At 41.9% G+C, this 17,516-nt stretch overlaps 1 protein-coding gene across 11 annotated transcripts in view; it reads right to left on the bottom strand.

Annotated features, from left to right (window-relative positions):
* ERC1 (ELKS/RAB6-interacting/CAST family member 1) overlaps positions 1 to 17,516 on the bottom strand; it is a 269,702-nt gene that overhangs the window by 101,960 nt on the left and 150,226 nt on the right. For all 11 annotated transcript variants that reach the window (XM_061418332.1, XM_061418328.1, XM_061418335.1 and 8 more), the window contains one exon: positions 13,922 to 14,082. In XM_061418332.1, the coding sequence (XP_061274316.1) occupies positions 13,922 to 14,082 (161 nt within the window). The remainder of the gene's footprint in view (positions 1 to 13,921; positions 14,083 to 17,516) is intronic.

Raw genomic sequence — 17,516 nt, 5'->3', positions numbered from 1 at the left:
AAGTCACTTCTGTCACGTCCGACTCGGTGTGACCCTGTGTACAGCAGCCCGCCAGGGTCCTCTGTCCGTGGGATTTTCCAGGCGAGAATACTGGAGTGGGTTGCCATGCCCTCCTCCAGGGGATCTTCTTGACCCAGGCATTGAACCTGCGCTCCTGACATCTCCTGCGCTGGCAGCCGGGTTCTTCACCGCTGGCGCTTTTGATGCAGGAAAGGGCCAAAGCTCACTGTGTGAGCCAATGCCTTAAACCCTGCATTGTACAGAAAGCACCCTCTCAAGTCCCAGTTCTGTTGAAGAAGGGCTGGTACTTAAAGACATTTGAAAGCAATTTCAGTTTCAAACATTTTTATATTAAAAAAAAATTTCCTCCTTAGTCGACGATTACCTCACTTTTACCTAATTCAGCAACGATTTTTAAACAATGATTTTTACTTTTATCTTCTCTCCAAAACATTCAGCTTTAGTTTCACAAAAATTTTTTTTTTCTTACAAGAATATCATTGGTTTCATAAAAGATAAAAAGCATGATTACAATATCCTGAATAAGTGGAATAAACAAGAATGGAAACAAACTAACTTAAGCAGTCACTCAGCAAGTCAGCTGCAATGCCTGGGGGTGTGTCAGGAGTGGTCTCACAGCTGTCCTAGCTCTTAGTCCCTGTCTGGAGCAGAGAGAAAATACAGCCTCAATTAACCTGGTAAGCAGGTTAAGGGTTAAGCAGAAGCTGGTCCAAAAGGCTTCTCATATATTTAATATTAATAGTAGTCCTCAGTTACCCTAATAGTGCACACTAGGGTAAAAAAAAAAAAAAATGTTACTATTCCAAACTGTGGGTCTGTGCTTCTAGAGATAAAATAATTGCTATCAGTTTTTATGAAGTGATGAAAGGAGAAGCCATGATTCATGTTCTTGTCTTCCTGTAAACTCCATTACACCATCTGTCTCTTATCTATTTCTATCATTCAACAGGCCAAATCAAGAATAAAATGAACCGACTATTTTACAGGTAGAACAGCACGTGGAAAGGAAAATGTCTAAGGATAAACTTGGGACAGGCCACAGCTTCAAGTTTTAAAAACTTAAAGAAAACCCTCTGAGTATGCTACTTACTCTAAAAACCAAAGAAGAAACAGAAGACAGAGGCATAAGGCCCTCATGGAACCAGACAGTTAGGCAAGTTTCATCTGGAAAAACGTGGAGGCTTCACAAGAGGTAAAACTGACATCAACAAGTGGACAGATTAAAGCAAAACAGATGAATGAACAAAGAAAGCTGCCACAATTACTTTTTTTTTAAAAGTTACATATCTGAATCTAATTAGAGACGGTTGCCATTATCCTTCTAACACGAATGTGAAAATAAACTAAATGCTCGTGGCTTACATTTTCTCTAGAAGGAGAAAGGTTTGACAGTAAATTATATATTTATGTCTTATACAGTTCCATGTGATTTAATTAATGCATGAAAGAAAAAAAAAACTAGTTTAAGTTTAAAATACCTGTTATGAGTCCAGTAGGCCAGTCACTGTGCACTTGTGTACATTTTTAAGGACAAGTTTCTTGAAGTAGAGTTGCAAAGTCAAAAAGGTCTGCTTTTAAAGCTTCTGATAAATAAACCCAATTTCACTGCAGAAATGCTTAATAGCTTAGTCAGACTCATAACTTACTGTATATACTTTAAAACATATTCTTACTGTAATGGCGGTGTTATCATATCTGTCCTTTTGTGTGAGATATTTGAGAAAGGCATCTTTTAATTTTCTTTTGTCATACGTGACACAATATTTTCCCGTAGTGTTACTGGCCATCTGCATTCATATTTTGTTCATGACGCATTCATATTCTTTGCCCACTTTTCTATTAGCACCAGTGTTCTCATCTCACAGATGAAGAAACAGAGGCCCAAAGAGGTTAAATAACTTTCTGAAGGCTCTTACAGTGAATGACTCATATTCCTGGAGTTAAAATTTTGGTATCCTTCTCATCTTTCTAACAGAGTGTGTGCAGGAAGCAGGCTGAAGTCCTGATGGGTGGTCATCTCTGAATCAGCCCGAATGAAGGATGCTCACCACCTGCATAGGTCCATGCCCACCACTACAGCCAAGGAGACAGAACAATACCTGAAAAGAATATTTGAAATTTTGGGAAAAGTACTGAAACGGTCATGGGAAAAAAGTCTACTTTTTTGTTTAGGATCCTCTTCACACATATTCTGCTCAATTTTGTATACAGTTTGAATTAGGAATGGGAGGCGAGTAGGGGATGCCTCTGAAGGCCTGATGCTAGTCCTGTCATCCCATCTAAACTGAGGAGTGGAACTGCTGGGCACAGTGGAGCGGTGACACAGTTCTCAACAGGAGGGCTGGCTGCCTGTCCAAACCCACAGCCTCACCCTTGTTTACTAATGGGATCTGGATTGTGAATGGGAAAGAACAGTGAAATGTTTAAAACCAAACTCAATTCCTGTGAAAGAATGGAACTACTCAAAAAGAGGGAGGATGACTGAAGCCTAAAAATACATATGATTTAACAGACAGGGGTACTTTTTCAAGGAGTAATGAAACAATCAGCCGAAGTCAATATATTAAATTATGTATGTAAATAGATTAAAATGTATTTTTAAAAACAATGGCTTTTCTTCTCTGAGAAATAAATACATTCTGAAATCATCTCCAATGGGTTAGGAGATCAATAAGCAAACATGCCACTTTCTTTCACTTGTTTCTAACATCCTTCCTGCTTAAAACCAGAGGTCAAGCAGAGGGCACCGAAGGGCATTCAGTTCAGTTCAGTCGCTCAGTCGTGTCCAACTCTTTGCGACTCCATGAACTGCAGCACACCAGGCCTCCCTGTCCATCACCAACTCCTGGAGTTCACTCAAACCCACGTCCATCAAGTCGGTGATGCCATCCAGCCATCTCATCCTCTGTCATCCCCTTCTCCTCCTGCCCCTAATCCCTCCCAGCAACAGTCTTTTCCAATGAGTCAACTCTTTGCATCAGGTGGCCAAAGTATTGGAGTTTCAGCTTTAGCATCGTTCCTTCCAAAGAACACCCAGGGTTGATCTCTTTTAGAATGGACTGGTTGGATCTCCTTGCAGTTCAAGGGACTCTCAAGAGTCTTCTCCAACACCACAGTTCAAAAGCATCAATTCTTTGGCACTGAGCTTTCTTCACAGTCCAACTCTCATATCTATACATGACCACAGGAAAAACCACAGCCTCGACTAGACGGACCTTTGTTGGCAAAGTAATGTCTCTGCTTTTCAATATGCTATCTAGGTTGGTCATAACTTTTCTTCCAAGGAGTAAGCGTCTTTTAATTTCATGGCTGCAATCACCATCTGCAGTGATTTTGGAGCCCCAAAAATAAAGTCTGACACTGTTTCCCCATCTATTTGCCATGAAGTGATGGGGCCAGATGCCATGATCTTCGTTTTCTGAATGTTGAGCTTCAAGCCAACTTTTCGCTCTCCTCTTTCACTTTCATCAAGAGGCTCTTTAGTTCTTCTTCACTTTCTGCCATAAGGGTGGTATCATCTGCATATCTGAGGTTATTGATATTTCTCCCGGCAATCTTGATTCCAGCTTCTACTTCTTCCAGCCCAGCGTTTCTCATGATGTACTCTGCACAGAAGTTAAATAAGCAGGGTGACAATATACAGCCTTGACATACTCCTTTTCCTATTTGGAACCAGTCTGTTGTTCCATGTCCAGTTCTAACTGTTGCTTCCTGACCTGCATACAGGTTTCTCAAGAGGCAGGTCAGGTGGTCTGGTATTCCCATCTCTTTCAGAATTTTCCAGTTTATTGTGATCCACACAGTCAAAGGCTTTGGCATAGTCAATAAAGCAGAAATAGATGTTTTTCTGGAACTCTCTTGCTTTTCCCATGATCCAGCAGATGTTGGCAATTTGATCTCTGGTTCCTCTGCCTTTTTTAAAACCACCTTGAACATCTGGAAGTTCACAGTTCACGTACTGCTGAAGCCTGGCTTGGAGAATTTTGAGCATTACTTTACTAGCATGTGAGATGAGTGCAATTGTGAAGGGCATTCAGCAGTACTAAATTCAGAACAGAAACTCTAATGGTGTATGCCACCACAGCCCTATCACAGATAAACAGTCCCGCTTACACCCATTGTTGCCCTCAATGGAACCATACAAATGGCAGCCACAAACAGAAGAAAATGCACTGCTAACGGAAGAAATTATGCTATCCAACATCCAAGCTGAGACACAAAAGACAAAATGCAATTATGTAACCCTGGGTAGCATAACCAATAACTGGTTTAATTTTCCCTACTACAAATCCAATCACAAAGTCAATGGAAACATTTTTATATTACTCAAACATAATCAAATTCCAGTCTATTCAGCTGTTGAAAACACTTTTGGTTATATAATGTATCTCCACAGGAAGGAAGAAAGGCATGATTAGTTCAAGAGAAAGAGCCGGAAAGATAACTGATAACTCTATACAATAATGCAACTACTTTTTTTTTTTTTTGAGCAAAAAAAAACAAAACAAAACCATAATAGTGCTTATTTAGTTCCACTCCAGGAAATTCCTAGTCTAAAATAAGTTGTACACGTTAAATTCTGGTAACCCAGAACCCATACAGGAAAAAAGCCTGTGATACATGCAGGCAAAGGAAAGACTCCTTTTAATAAAGCAACAATGGATTTAGATTACAAGTGACAATAAAAATTGTACTGATAAACTATTTTCCTAGACTTATCTAGAAAGACCAAAGGCATGTCCCTCTTGTTCTCTAAGTTCATAAAGCCTTTAGTATCTTATGACCAGAAAACATTCCTTACCCTTGATCATCTCAGCTCTACTATTTGAGGTTTCTGCAACTGACTCTATGAACCAAGAAACACTGCCACCTTAGATTTCTAATGATAGTTACCAACCTACTCCACATGATGCAGCTGAAACAGTAATCTGAGGGATCTGGTTCATTCATAACAAATGAGACCAAAGACTATCTCAATGGGAAAATAAGAAAGCAGTGTATCCATGTCAATCACTACATTATATGAAGTCATAATTATAAAAATTAACAAGAAAGAAGGCAAAAATTACAATTTAAGGCAATTACCTCAGGATTCACATGTAACATCCTTGACACGGGCTCGGAGGCTCTGTGTGATGTAAATCTTGCCCATCTCAGGCATCCTGAATACTCCACCTCACCTTGCACGCTCATCTCAATGGCCTTCATCAGACCCTTGAGCACTCTCAGCCCACCCACCACTGGGCCTCTCCTTATGCTGACTCTGCTGCCTAGGAAGTTCTGTTTTTCTCTAATACCTTTCCATCAGACAGCATTCCTACCCATGCCTCAGGTCCTTCTTCAATGTAGATCTTTCAATTATTTCCAGTGGTTTTCCAGCTTACTGAGCTATTACTAATGTATTAAGACTCCTTCGTTCATCAATGCACTGTTATTTCTGTGCTTCACTCACGTAGAGGCTGGATCCCTCAATGTGAGTCCTTGACTCTTGTAATGGTATTTTTGTGCAGGGACAGTCGTTCAAGCTGATGTTTCTGGCGGAGAGAAGAGTGCTAGGGAGCCCCAGGTCGCCACTGTGCTGACACCATTTCCAGTCTTAAATGCCAGCTCACCCAGAAGATCACTGCAGAGGAGCTCAGATTCCTTGTTAGGAATTTTAATTTAATACTAAACTTATTGTTAATTAGATATTACAATCATAACTAAATTCCTACCTGCTTAACATGCCCTCATACCAACAGAGTATTAGATAAAGGGACTGAATATATCTTGTTCAAAATTACACTGCCTGGAAAATCCCATGGATGGAGGAGCCTGGTAGGCTGCAGTCCACGGGGTCGCTAAGTTGGACACGACTGAGCAACTTCACTTTCACTTTTCACTTGCATGCATTGGAGAAGGAAATGGCAACCCACTCCAGTGTTCTTGCCTGGAGAATCCCAGGGACAGCGGAGCCTGGTGGGCTGCTGCCTATGGGGTTGCACAGAGTCGGACACGACTGAAGCGACTTAGCAGCAGCAGCAGCAGTACAGTTCCTGAAACACAGGTATTACTATAGATGTTTATTAAAACAGAAGAAAGAAACAAAGACTAGGAAAGAAGAAGAGAGAGGGAGAGGAGAGGAGAGGATGGGAGGAGTAAGAACTAACTGCAACACTTACTGGAAAAACTGTTCCGCTGTTGAGTATGTTTATGAAAAATAAGCCAAGATATTGCACCACTTTTTGTAATGAAAAAGATGGGCTATATATATACTAACACAGCATAATTTAGGAGAAGGCGATGGCACCCCACTCCAGCACTCTTGCCTGGAAAATCCCATGGACAGAGGAGCCTGGTGCGCTGCAGTCCATGGGGTCGCTAAGAATTGGACATGACTGAGCGACTTCACTTTCACTTTTCACTTTCATGCATTGGAGAAGGAAATGGCAACCCACTCCCGTGTTCTTGCCTGGAGAATCCTAGGGACAGGGGAGCCTAGTGGGCTGCTGTCTATGGGGTCGCACAGAGTCGGACACGACTGAAGCAACTTAGCAGCAGCAGCAGCAGCATAATTTAATAAGCTGGACTAAGCATTATGTATCACTCTTTGGACTGCAACGAGATCCAACCAGTCAATCCTAAAGGAAGTCAACCCTGAATATTCATTGGAAGGACTGATGTTGAAGCTCCAATATTTTGGCCACCTGATATGAAGAGCTGACTCATCGGAAAAGGCCCTGATGCTGGGAAAGACTGAAGGCAGGAGGAGAAGAGGGCGACAGAGGATGAGATGGCTAGATAGCATCACCGACACAATGGACATGAATTTGAGGAAACTCTGGGAGACAGTGGAGGACAGAGGAGCCTGGCAAGCTATAGTCCACGGGTTCACAAAGAGCTGGACAAGATTTAGCAACTGAACAACAACCACCACTCTACTAGCTACAACTTCCCAGAAACCATCAAATGCAGGGACAGACTGATAGAAATATGCTATCAGAGTAACTACTGCTCAACCAAGGTCGGTCTCATGCCCCTAACTCCACTGCAGTTTGAGAAGAGCAAACATGAATATATTTAACACCGTATGAATGGAACAGGGAAGAGAAGTCAGTGGTCCCTTTTTCTTGGAATGCAGTTGTATCTGTTATAGGGCTCCTGGAAATCCCAGGTTGCCCAAGCAAGCACACTTAAGTGAGAAGGAAGATTCAGACCCTGTGTGTCTATCCTCAAAGTTCACATCAGGAATGACACCCGACTGCTAGAAGTTATTAAACACCAACTTGATTATGAGCCTCCTGAATCCCTGTGAAACGTTCCCCCTCCTCTCAGGATAACATTCCTCATTCTCCACGTCTGCCCCTCAGCTCCCAGCCTCACTCCCATGAGAGTTATCTGACTGGCAAGTTTTGACGAGGGAGATAAACAGGCTCCTTTCAGTCCTTCTGCTCTCCTGCCTTCTACACAGAATGTATGTCCTGTTCTCTGCCTGTAGTCATCAGCTGTGCTTTAATTCAGGAGAGAAACATCACGAAGGCTTGGTCTTGGCTGCAAACATAGTCACGTACTCTAATCAGCTCTATCAGTATGAAGACTGCTGTCGTTGTTGAGTCGCTCAGTTGCGTCGACCCTTTGCCACCCCAAGGATGTTAGCCTGCCAGGCTCCTCTGTCCCTGGAATTCTCCAGGCAAGAATACTGGAGTGGGTTGCCATTTCCTTCTCCAGGGGAACTTCCCGACCCAGGGATCAAACCCACGGCCACGTCTCCTGCACAGCAAGCAGATTCTTCGCCTCTGAGCCACCTGGGAAGCCCAGAATGCAATAGGATACCACAGTAATTTCACCTGGAACTTTTTATTAGCCTATGGTTTGGTTCTGATCGAACCCGTGAAACGCAGAGGTCTAAGTTAAAAGCCTCTATTTACAACAATTCTTTAAGAAGCTGAGTCGAGAAGGAATACCACAGAGGATATGATCCCTGTGACCTACAGAGCAAGTAAAAATGCTCAGTTTTAAATAAAAACTCTTGGGAAGTATAAAGGAATCATTGATGTAACTAGCCAGTGACCGGTGACTGAAAGGCTGCTCTGGTCTTAGTTTAAAATAAAAACAAAGCACAGCTCTGGAATCTTTCTTATGCTTTAAAAGTGAAAACAAAGACAAGATGGGGAAGCCCCCAATGCTAAAACACGGTAGGAAGAGAAGATGCTGCTGTGGCCAAGACGTGCCTTCACACCAACAACAGCCCAGGTGAATACAGGGAAGAGTCAGTTCATTCAAAGTCCAATGTGCAGGGCCTCCCTGGTGGCCCAGTGGTTGGGAACCCACCTGCCAATATAGGGGCTGCTGCTGTTGCTGGACATGGGTTCAACTCCTGGTTTGGGAAGATCCCACATGCCATGGAACAACTAAGCCCGTGTTCCCCAACTCCTGAGCACTAAAAATCAACAACTACCTTATCTAATGTGATTCTACAGTCTCACTAAAGCATTCTGTTCAAAACTTCAGAGCAGGGGTATGGAGGCGGGGTAAGGTTGGGGTGGTGTCTCATACAAAGACACTGACAACCGCTGACACTGGTAATATAGCCCTCGTCTCCATGACAACAGAGATGGGTGTCAGTGACCTCTGGTGGGTGACACATGGGCTTCGGGGCTGCTCTGCCTCTGGACCCATCTGGGCATCCCAGAATGGTGGCTGGTAAGAAGAAGGATCTGCCCGCTGTCCCCGGATGAACTGTCCCCAAAACAAGCATGCTGAAGCACTTCCACTGTTTGCATGTAATGGATACATCAAAGTCTGTATATGTTGTGCAATTATCTGGATACTTTCTAACAGATGGAGCAACAGTAAGAGGGGAGGAAAACACTCCCTAAATTAGCACAGGCCCAACTGGATGTGTATATCTGTTCTGGTGAAGAAGCCCTCTGATGAGGTCCTCTTCCACATCTGGAACCACTGACAGCCTGAGCCACAGGGCTTCATCCCCAGCAGAACGGGCCGGAGGACTCACTTAATAACACAACGACTTGACCCTGGTGCCTTAGGGTCTTCATACTGAGGGGTTTAGTCCCATTAAGCCTGCCTATAAAAGAAAAATAAAACAACTTAAAAAAAATCAGACCTAGAAATAAAAATAAATGTCCTCCAGCACAATTTTATGTGGGGAAATGGAAACACACGAGCACAGTGTGACTGTCTTATCTCTCCAAGAGATTAGTGGCTAGAAAGCGTCACTCCTCTAGTTTCTGCTTTCATACAGATGGGTTGTGCAATTACCACATGGAACTAGCCCCCTGAATACCACCTGGTCTACTTCCCAGCAGCGAATTCCACTCCCATGCTTGTCATGGCTCATTTGGACAGCACAGTGAGTCTCCTCTGTGGGCCTGCTCCCAGAGCCCACAGAGTCTAATACAGAATGAGATACGAAGGTGTTTATCATGAGGCAGAATGGAACTCGGAGCCAAAGCAACAGGAGCTCTGTATCGTGAGCAGGCTGGGAACAGAAAGGTTTTTTTCTTTACAGTATACTGGAAAAATAAACTATTCCACAACACACACAGAGTTTGGGTAAAGGTGAAAATTCTTAGGCAGAATCGACTCCCCACCTTACAGAAATTTAAGAGACCAAAACAACATTTAGAAACAGAGACGAAGAAGGGCCAGCACATCTTTCATCACTCCCTCTTGCTGCCTTTCCACATAAAATTTTGGTTTAAGAGAGTTGTAATTTACCCCATCCCTGAAGAAATGGCAAAAACTTTGCAACAGATGTTCTGTCTAAAAAGTAGCAATCAAAGTCCTTGTTATGGATTTTGAAGACTTCAAGAAGGAAAAGTATGTAAATATACAAAAAATAAAAGGCCAAAAAAATTGACAGAAGGAAAAAACCAAAATTTTGAAAATAAATTTGGTTTAAATGGGAACTTAAATTTCTGATAAATATTACGAACTAAGCCAACATATAAGGACCCTTCCCTCTTGCTCCAGACTCATGAAAACACTCCATAAAACAGAAAATGACAATGAGGGATCAAGCATGAGCTAAAATAACCCAGAAGTGCCCATATTCATGATAGCAGTAACTGAGCTATCTAGAAATAAATCTAATAAGAGATGTGTGAGAATTTTGCTGGCAAAATGCACAAAATACCAAGGAAGGTCATAGAAGAAAACATAAATGGATAAATAGGCTATGTAAGTAGATGGCAAGACTTACTGTTATAAAAATATCTAATTTTGCCTGTTACGTCTATAAAAAATGCAAATTCTTATCAAAGTCCCCAAAGGAATTTTTTTCAAGAAGAATCTAGTCAGTGTCACTATAAAATTTCTATGAAAGAGTAAAGTTCCAGGTGATTCTGACTGAAGAACACTGAGGAGATTTCTGTCCAGGAATTGAAATAGGGTCTCCTGTATTACAGGCAGATTCTTTACCCTCTGACCACCTTTACCATTCTTTACTTCCTGCTACCGCAGAAGCCCTGCCTGTCATACACCAGAACTTAAAACAGTATATAAAACAGTGACCAACTAACACGGCCATACAGGTGAATGGAAAACCACACGGAGTCCAGCAACAGTCAGGCATACACAGGCACCTACCATATTACATGGATGACATTACATGCTTTCCACAGAGGAAAACTGAAATGAAAAACTCGTTTCACATAACACATTTCAGGTATTTTAGGCTTTCAGGAAACAAAACCTTAAGACAAATACAATTCTATAAAAATATCTGCCTTTCACACACACACACACACACACACAAGACAATGCATAGACAGCTTGATTCTTTTTCTAAAAAAGTAAATAAATAATATCCAAACACACATTTGAATCAACCATACTAGCCCTGTTCTGTCCCAACGGACAGCCATGTTTTATCTAAGACTAATACATGCTTATTATGGAAAAATTAGAAAATGCAACGAGTATGAGAAAGAAAGAAGAGAAAGATCCATATTTCCACCATTCAAAGATCAGTACTTTTAACATTTTGAGGATTATTCTTCCCAGTTTTTATTATCTTTGTTAAAAATACACCCATATATGCACAGAAAAATCAGTTTTATAGTGTGGGTTCTGCCTTTTTTTTTTACTTAACATTGTATCGTGACTATTTCCCCAATGTGTAAGATATTTTTTGAATAAGTCACTCACACTTTTATGAGAGAACTGTCCTGTTTTTACTGTCTCTTTTCATAACATTAACTGTCAATTCCAGATTTGGAACACCGGATAAAGGCAATTAAGACACATTCGAGGATTATAAATATTTTATAAGTGAGCTAAGAAAATGCAAACATATAGGAAATATAAACAAGCAAGACAGCATGATAAAAACAAGAAATGGTGAGAGAGAAGGAAGGTGTGCAGGGTAGATGTGGCTGAAGACAAGGAAGACCAACGGGACTGTGGTCTGTCTGGAATGTTGTGAGCTTGAGAGACAACACCAAAGTGATCCCAACCCCCGAGCCCAAGCGGGCAGCTGTGCTCTGGTAGGTTCACTGCAGAGTGTACACTGCCCTCTCCGTGAAGCTAAGCTTAATTTAAGATCAAACTGCTGTCTCTGCTAGGCAGTAACCACCCTGCTCTGGAGACCAACAGTATCTCCAATCAAACACATATGGCCACAAACATTGAGAAGAAGTAACTTAATTCTTCGTGGAAAATTATACCAACGTCCACGGGTCCTGGGAGAATGTCATTATGTGGAAGAAAAGGCAAAGAAGAAACAGAACGAAGCCAGCCATCACTGCTTCCGCACACACAGCAAAGACATCCTCTGCTAAGAGGAGGGGTTCACCTGTTCCCCGACAGTGACTCCGGTATAAACTCGAGGTGTACATTACAGATGTTTCCTCGGCAACTGTTCCTATCCTGACAGGCATCCTAACAAAATAGCTTCCTAGAATATTAAGCCAGAGAGAAAAGAACTCTAAAGAACTCCGGATCTAAACAACGTTCCATCTGTCTTAAAGGTTTAATGTGCAGAAAGGACAAACAATATGCAGGCTGTTTAAAACCATCAGTGATCTGGTTACAAATCCTCTTAGAACACATAATGGGAGAGTGATTCGGCACAATTCAAAGAATATTTACTGAGTGCCAGTGTGCTGGGTACTGTGCTTGCTGCTCAGAATTCAAGATGAGCAACACTTCCAAATGTCAGGAGTATAGAGGAAGCTGACAAAGTTTACAAATCAATGATTAATGCAATAGGGTAAATCCTACAGAAACAGACAAAATAGCCTAGAAATTTAACGATCATCTGCAGAGTTACATACGAAAATCCTTTTCATGTAAATACCTTATACCTTTACCATTCATTTTCTTCATGGTATCTGTTGAAGAACAGCCTTTAATTTTGATGAGTACAACTGATCAATTGTTTTCTTTTATGGTTAGTATATTATATGTACTAAAGAAAAGTTTTTGCCTGTTTCAAAGTTTCCCACTTTCTTCCAGAAGTCTGTGGTTTTTCCTTTTATGTTTAGGTATATGATTCACTTTGAATTAATTTCTGCATATGTATGAGGTCCCTACCTCACTTTACCCTACGGACATTCAGTTGTATCTGCATCATTTATTTTATTTTTTTAACTTTTTATTTTTTATTGGAGTATGGCTGATTAACAATGTTGTGATAGTTTCAAGTGAACAGCCAAGGGACTCAGCCGTCCATACACATGTATCCATTCTCCCCCCAAACCCCCTCCCATCCAGGCTGCCACATAGCACTGAGCTGTATCTGCATCATATAGTGCTTCCTGCTAAATTACACTGGTGCCTGTGACCGTGTACCAGTGGGTCTGTAATATATTCTCTATTCTGCTCCGTTCTTCTACATGTCAGCGTTCACACCCTTCTACACTTTTTATTACTGACTGTATACCAAGACTACAAGTCAGGCAGTAAAAACTGACTCTCTTTTTTGGCTAGATCCACCACAATTTAATGCAAATTTAAAATTCCAGTTTTGTGAGTTTCTACAAAAAGTTCCCTGTGACACTGGCTGGGATTGTGCTGCAATAATAAATGAACTTGGGGGAAATGGGCAGCTTAAACTTTGAATAATTCAAATCATGAACTAGGCATATCCCTGTATTTTTTTAGATATTTTTTATTTTCTCTCATTAATATTTTGGGGTTTTCTATGTAGACATCTTGTGCCATTTCTATTAAATTTATTCTGCAGTGCTTTACGCATTTCGATGTCATCATAAATAACATTTCCTAAAATTTCAGTTTCCATTTGCTGATTGTGAACATAGAGAAAAACAACTGATTTTTATGTGTCGCTTGATGATTATACTGTCAGTGAATAAAGACAATTCTGCTACTTCCTTCTGAATTTTATTATTTCCTGATGTACTGCAGAACTAGGCTCTCTGATACAATAATGAACAAGGGACTGAAGTGGGTATCTTTGGGTCTGTCCCTTCGCAATGGGAAAGTGTTCAACTTTCATCATCTGTTTCCTCAACTCCTGGCCCCTGTCGTGACATCACAACAATCACGCCCCATGAAAACACACACTGAGGTGTCACAGCAGACCCTCAGCTTCTCTGAACTCTCACAGTCAACATTTACTGATGGTTCAAAGTAGGAGGAAACAAGAGATGATGTCAGCTTAAAGCGCTGGCTGGGCTCAGAACGTCTATTGACTTTAGGTCAAGGAGACTGTGGATTTAGGAGTTTCAGAGATACAACTGGACACAGATACATACTCTAGAGGACTTATTTTTCAACAAGAAGGAGGCAAAACCTGTTTCTATTTGACCAGGATTTGTCCCAAATCTAAGGAGCAGGTTAGCCTTAAGTGTGTCGGGGTAGCCAACGGCCAGAAGATGAAAAGTGACGAGGACCAGCACTGCTGGCGAGTGGAGAACGTGGTAAAAATACTTACTTCATCTCCAGCACTTCCTCCAAGTGCTTCCTTCTCTCGGCCCGGAGGTTGGTCAGATGCGTTTCCTTCTCGGCCAGCGACTGCTGAGTGGAGGACAGCTTCGCCTTCATGGACTCCAACTCCTGCTTCACCTTCTCCATGGCCATTAGTAACTCTTCCACCTGCGAGGGATATGGAAAAAGACAGAAACTGAGGGCCCAGGCTGGAGACAGTCAGAGGAGCTGGGCGGTGGGCAGCACCTGGGCCAACAACATTGAAGACACGCACATCGGAAATCCTGCTCTCACTGTATCACACACACGTGGCAGGTAAAGAACTGCATCTCCCATGGCTGCTCTTAATCATTTCCACTTGAGGACACAAAGAACTTCATTTTCTTTTTGATAAATGCAAGAATATCAGTTCAAGAAGTAACACTCTGCCACAGACAACCCCTTTAAAGGAACTTACTTGGAAATAGTCCAGAAACTTTCATGGAAATAACACTATAATGCAGATAAAAATATAAGGACCAAAATCATAATAAACATTTCTAGAAGGGTTTTAGGACACAAAAGCTATTAAACTTGACTAATACCAGATGCAGAATAAATATAAATGAGTCACTTTTATTTGTTCAAACTGAGGTTCTTCTGTTTACACCATCACCAAGAATTTTGAGCTAAAGGAACAGCTAGAATTCAATCGATAATTTCTTGCTCTAAAGCCAGGTAGGTAGAGTTTTCTCAAGAAAGGCAGAAAGAAAAGAAGAAATGTATCTCTACGACCAGATGGAGAAGAGACAGGATGCTCGAGAAAGACCTGTAAACACACCAGAGAGAAAGAGGACAGATGCTGAGAAGAAACAAGAAACTAGGAGAGCAAGGCCAGAGCTTTATCAGTTATCATGTGGTTCCAAAAATTAGAATTATTTAAATAAACAAGAGGCCAAAATATGCAGACAAAAAGTATCTGTTATCACCTAAAAGCAACCTCAGCAAGATAACCAAACAGCCAAGTATACCAATCAGAAGATTACTGACAAGAAATAATCTTGGTTATTAATACAATCCTTTTCAGAGGTAAAGCTGAGTATAAGTAGTTTAGTAACAGCAGACTCACTGGAAGAGACCCTGATGCTCAGAAAGACTGAGGACAAGAGCAGAAGGGGACGACAGAGGATGAGACAATTGGATGGCATCACTGACTCAATGGACATGAGTTTGATCAAGCTCTGGGAGATGGTGAAGGACAGGGAAGCCTGGCGTGAGCAGTCCACGGGGTCACAAGGAGGCGGACACAACTGAGGGACTGAACAACAACAAATAGCTGTTAAAAACTAACAGTAAACAGATACATTTAGTTTGCTGGCGCTTGAATTACTTTGAGTATCTTTTCAGAAGTGGTCAAGTTACTGTTCTCAGCCAATAGCATTCTGACTATCCCACCTGCTCTGAAGACTTGTGTTATTATGCAGATCTCCTCGGATATATACTCACATATCTGCAAGCTTTACAACAAAAAGGCTTTGCCTTTTTGAAGACTGTCAATAAAGATGACTCCGCATTATCAGTTTAATTCATATCCTGTCTTTCACTGCTCCAGGCAAGCTATGGTATCAGTTTCTTAGGTAACTTGAAGGGGTACCTTATACATACACAAGCATGTATAATACATTATTCCTCCTCTTTCTATACAAAGGTAAGCCCACTCTGAAAAGTGAAAGTTACAGTCGCTCAATTGTGTCTGACTCTTTGCGACCCCATGGACTGTAGCCTACCAGGCTCCTCTGTCCATGGGTGCCGGGGACCAGCCCCGGCTGATCCAGGGTATTCGAAGGAGAGACGGCATAGGCGAGGATCAGGATACAATAGCTTCAATTAGATATTAATTAAAGATATAAAGAGTAATAGAATAAGGATAGCTCAGTAGGAAAATTCAGTGGAGAAAAGAGGCTGAGTAGCTTGGTTTACGCGGGAGACCAATAAAACTTCAAGACAAGAAGTTTGCACCACTTACGTAGGCCGCAGGCATCCTTCCGTTCTCCCGAAGGAGAGGAGACACTGAGGCCTCCCCGGTCGGATCTTAGAAGCCCAGGCGTAATTAGTAAGCATGGTGGGTTCCGCGCTCCAGATGGAGACTCAGCCAGAGTGAGAGAGAGAGCGACATGGGGAGACCAGTATTTCGAGAAACTGATCCCCATTCTTTATTTTCCATGGTCTACTTTTATACACTGAGATGTTATGCAAAAGTCACGCGGGGTCAGCAGTCCTGACTTTTATTAAAGTCAGGTGCTTCATACAAAGGTATACAGAGGTCTTAGGGGTGTTACATCATCTTCTGGCCAGGGGGCCTGCGGACACTTATTTCTCCAGGGCTGATTATTCTCAAAACAGACGCCACCCAAATAAAGTTACATTCCTACAGGGTGAGGGTGTAGTGGGTTTTAGTTAAGGAAAGAATTTACTTAGCCTAAGGTCTAACGTGATTAATATCAAAGGTTAATACTTATTCCTTCTATATATTCATTAATGTGTGTAAGGGCAGGGGATATGGAGACTTAGCAACAAACGTTGGCTCAACAAATGAAAAACCCTTTACCAACACAATTTCTAATTAGCCCACTATACTTATAGTTTTCTAACTTCTCTAAAGAACCTGTTTTTAGAGGGTTTAAAGCATCTCGTGCCTCTCACAGTCGGGAGGCTGTGAGCAATCACATGTGGCCCGACGAGCCTGTCAGGCAGGCTAGAGAACCTTCAGAGGAGTTTGTAGGTTAAAACACTCTTGTCACACCCAAGAGTTTTTATTGACTGGAGCTCTAGGTTAACGCCTTCTCTGAAAGAGGTGGTGGGGGACAGCCCCCCGTAAAGTCAGAGGTGTAGGTAAGAGCACAAAGTAGTAAAGTAGGCAGGCTCTGGTTATGGGGATAGACGCTCGAGGATTTCCAGGGGGACTCCTGAGGCTCGATCCCGCCTTTGCGTATGTCGAGCCTCCTTCCTCATGACCTTTGCCATGGGCGGAGTACCTCACTCTGGCCCCCAACACATGGGATTCTCCAGGCAAGAATACTGGAGTGGGTAGCCATTCTCTTCTCCAGGGGATCTTCCTGACCCAGGGATAAAACCCAGGTCTCCTTCATTGTGGGCGGATTCTTTACCAACTGAGCCACCAGGAAAGCCCCAAGCCCACTCTACACATACTCTTATGTATCTAAAACTTTTAGTAAAGCTTTATTGAGCTAAAAACACACAAATAATAAATGTACAATCTGAAGAGTTCTAAGTGAACAAATCTATGTAAACAGCTCGCAAACCAACAACCAGAGTATCACCAGGACCCCCACCCTCATATCCCTTTTCTAGGTAAAGTGTAACCATTATTGCAACACTCTAGTCTATTTGTTTTAAGGTTATACAAATGGAATTACATAGTATATACTTTTAAGCACTGGTGTTACATCTGTGAGATTCATCTACATTGCTGGGTCAAACTGTAGTTCTGTAGTTCTCATGACTGTATGATATTCCACTCTGTGAAAAGAGTGGAATTTATTGTGCCAAACTACAGCAATTCATCTTCTGATGATACCAGTATTGTAATCCTGGAATAAACC

The sequence above is a fragment of the Bos javanicus genome, chromosome 5, assembly GCF_032452875.1.
Source record: "Bos javanicus breed banteng chromosome 5, ARS-OSU_banteng_1.0, whole genome shotgun sequence".
Lineage (NCBI taxonomy): Eukaryota > Metazoa > Chordata > Mammalia > Artiodactyla > Bovidae > Bos > Bos javanicus.
Note: the sequence above shows the minus strand (reverse complement) of the source record. Positions and strands in the feature narration are given on the sequence as shown.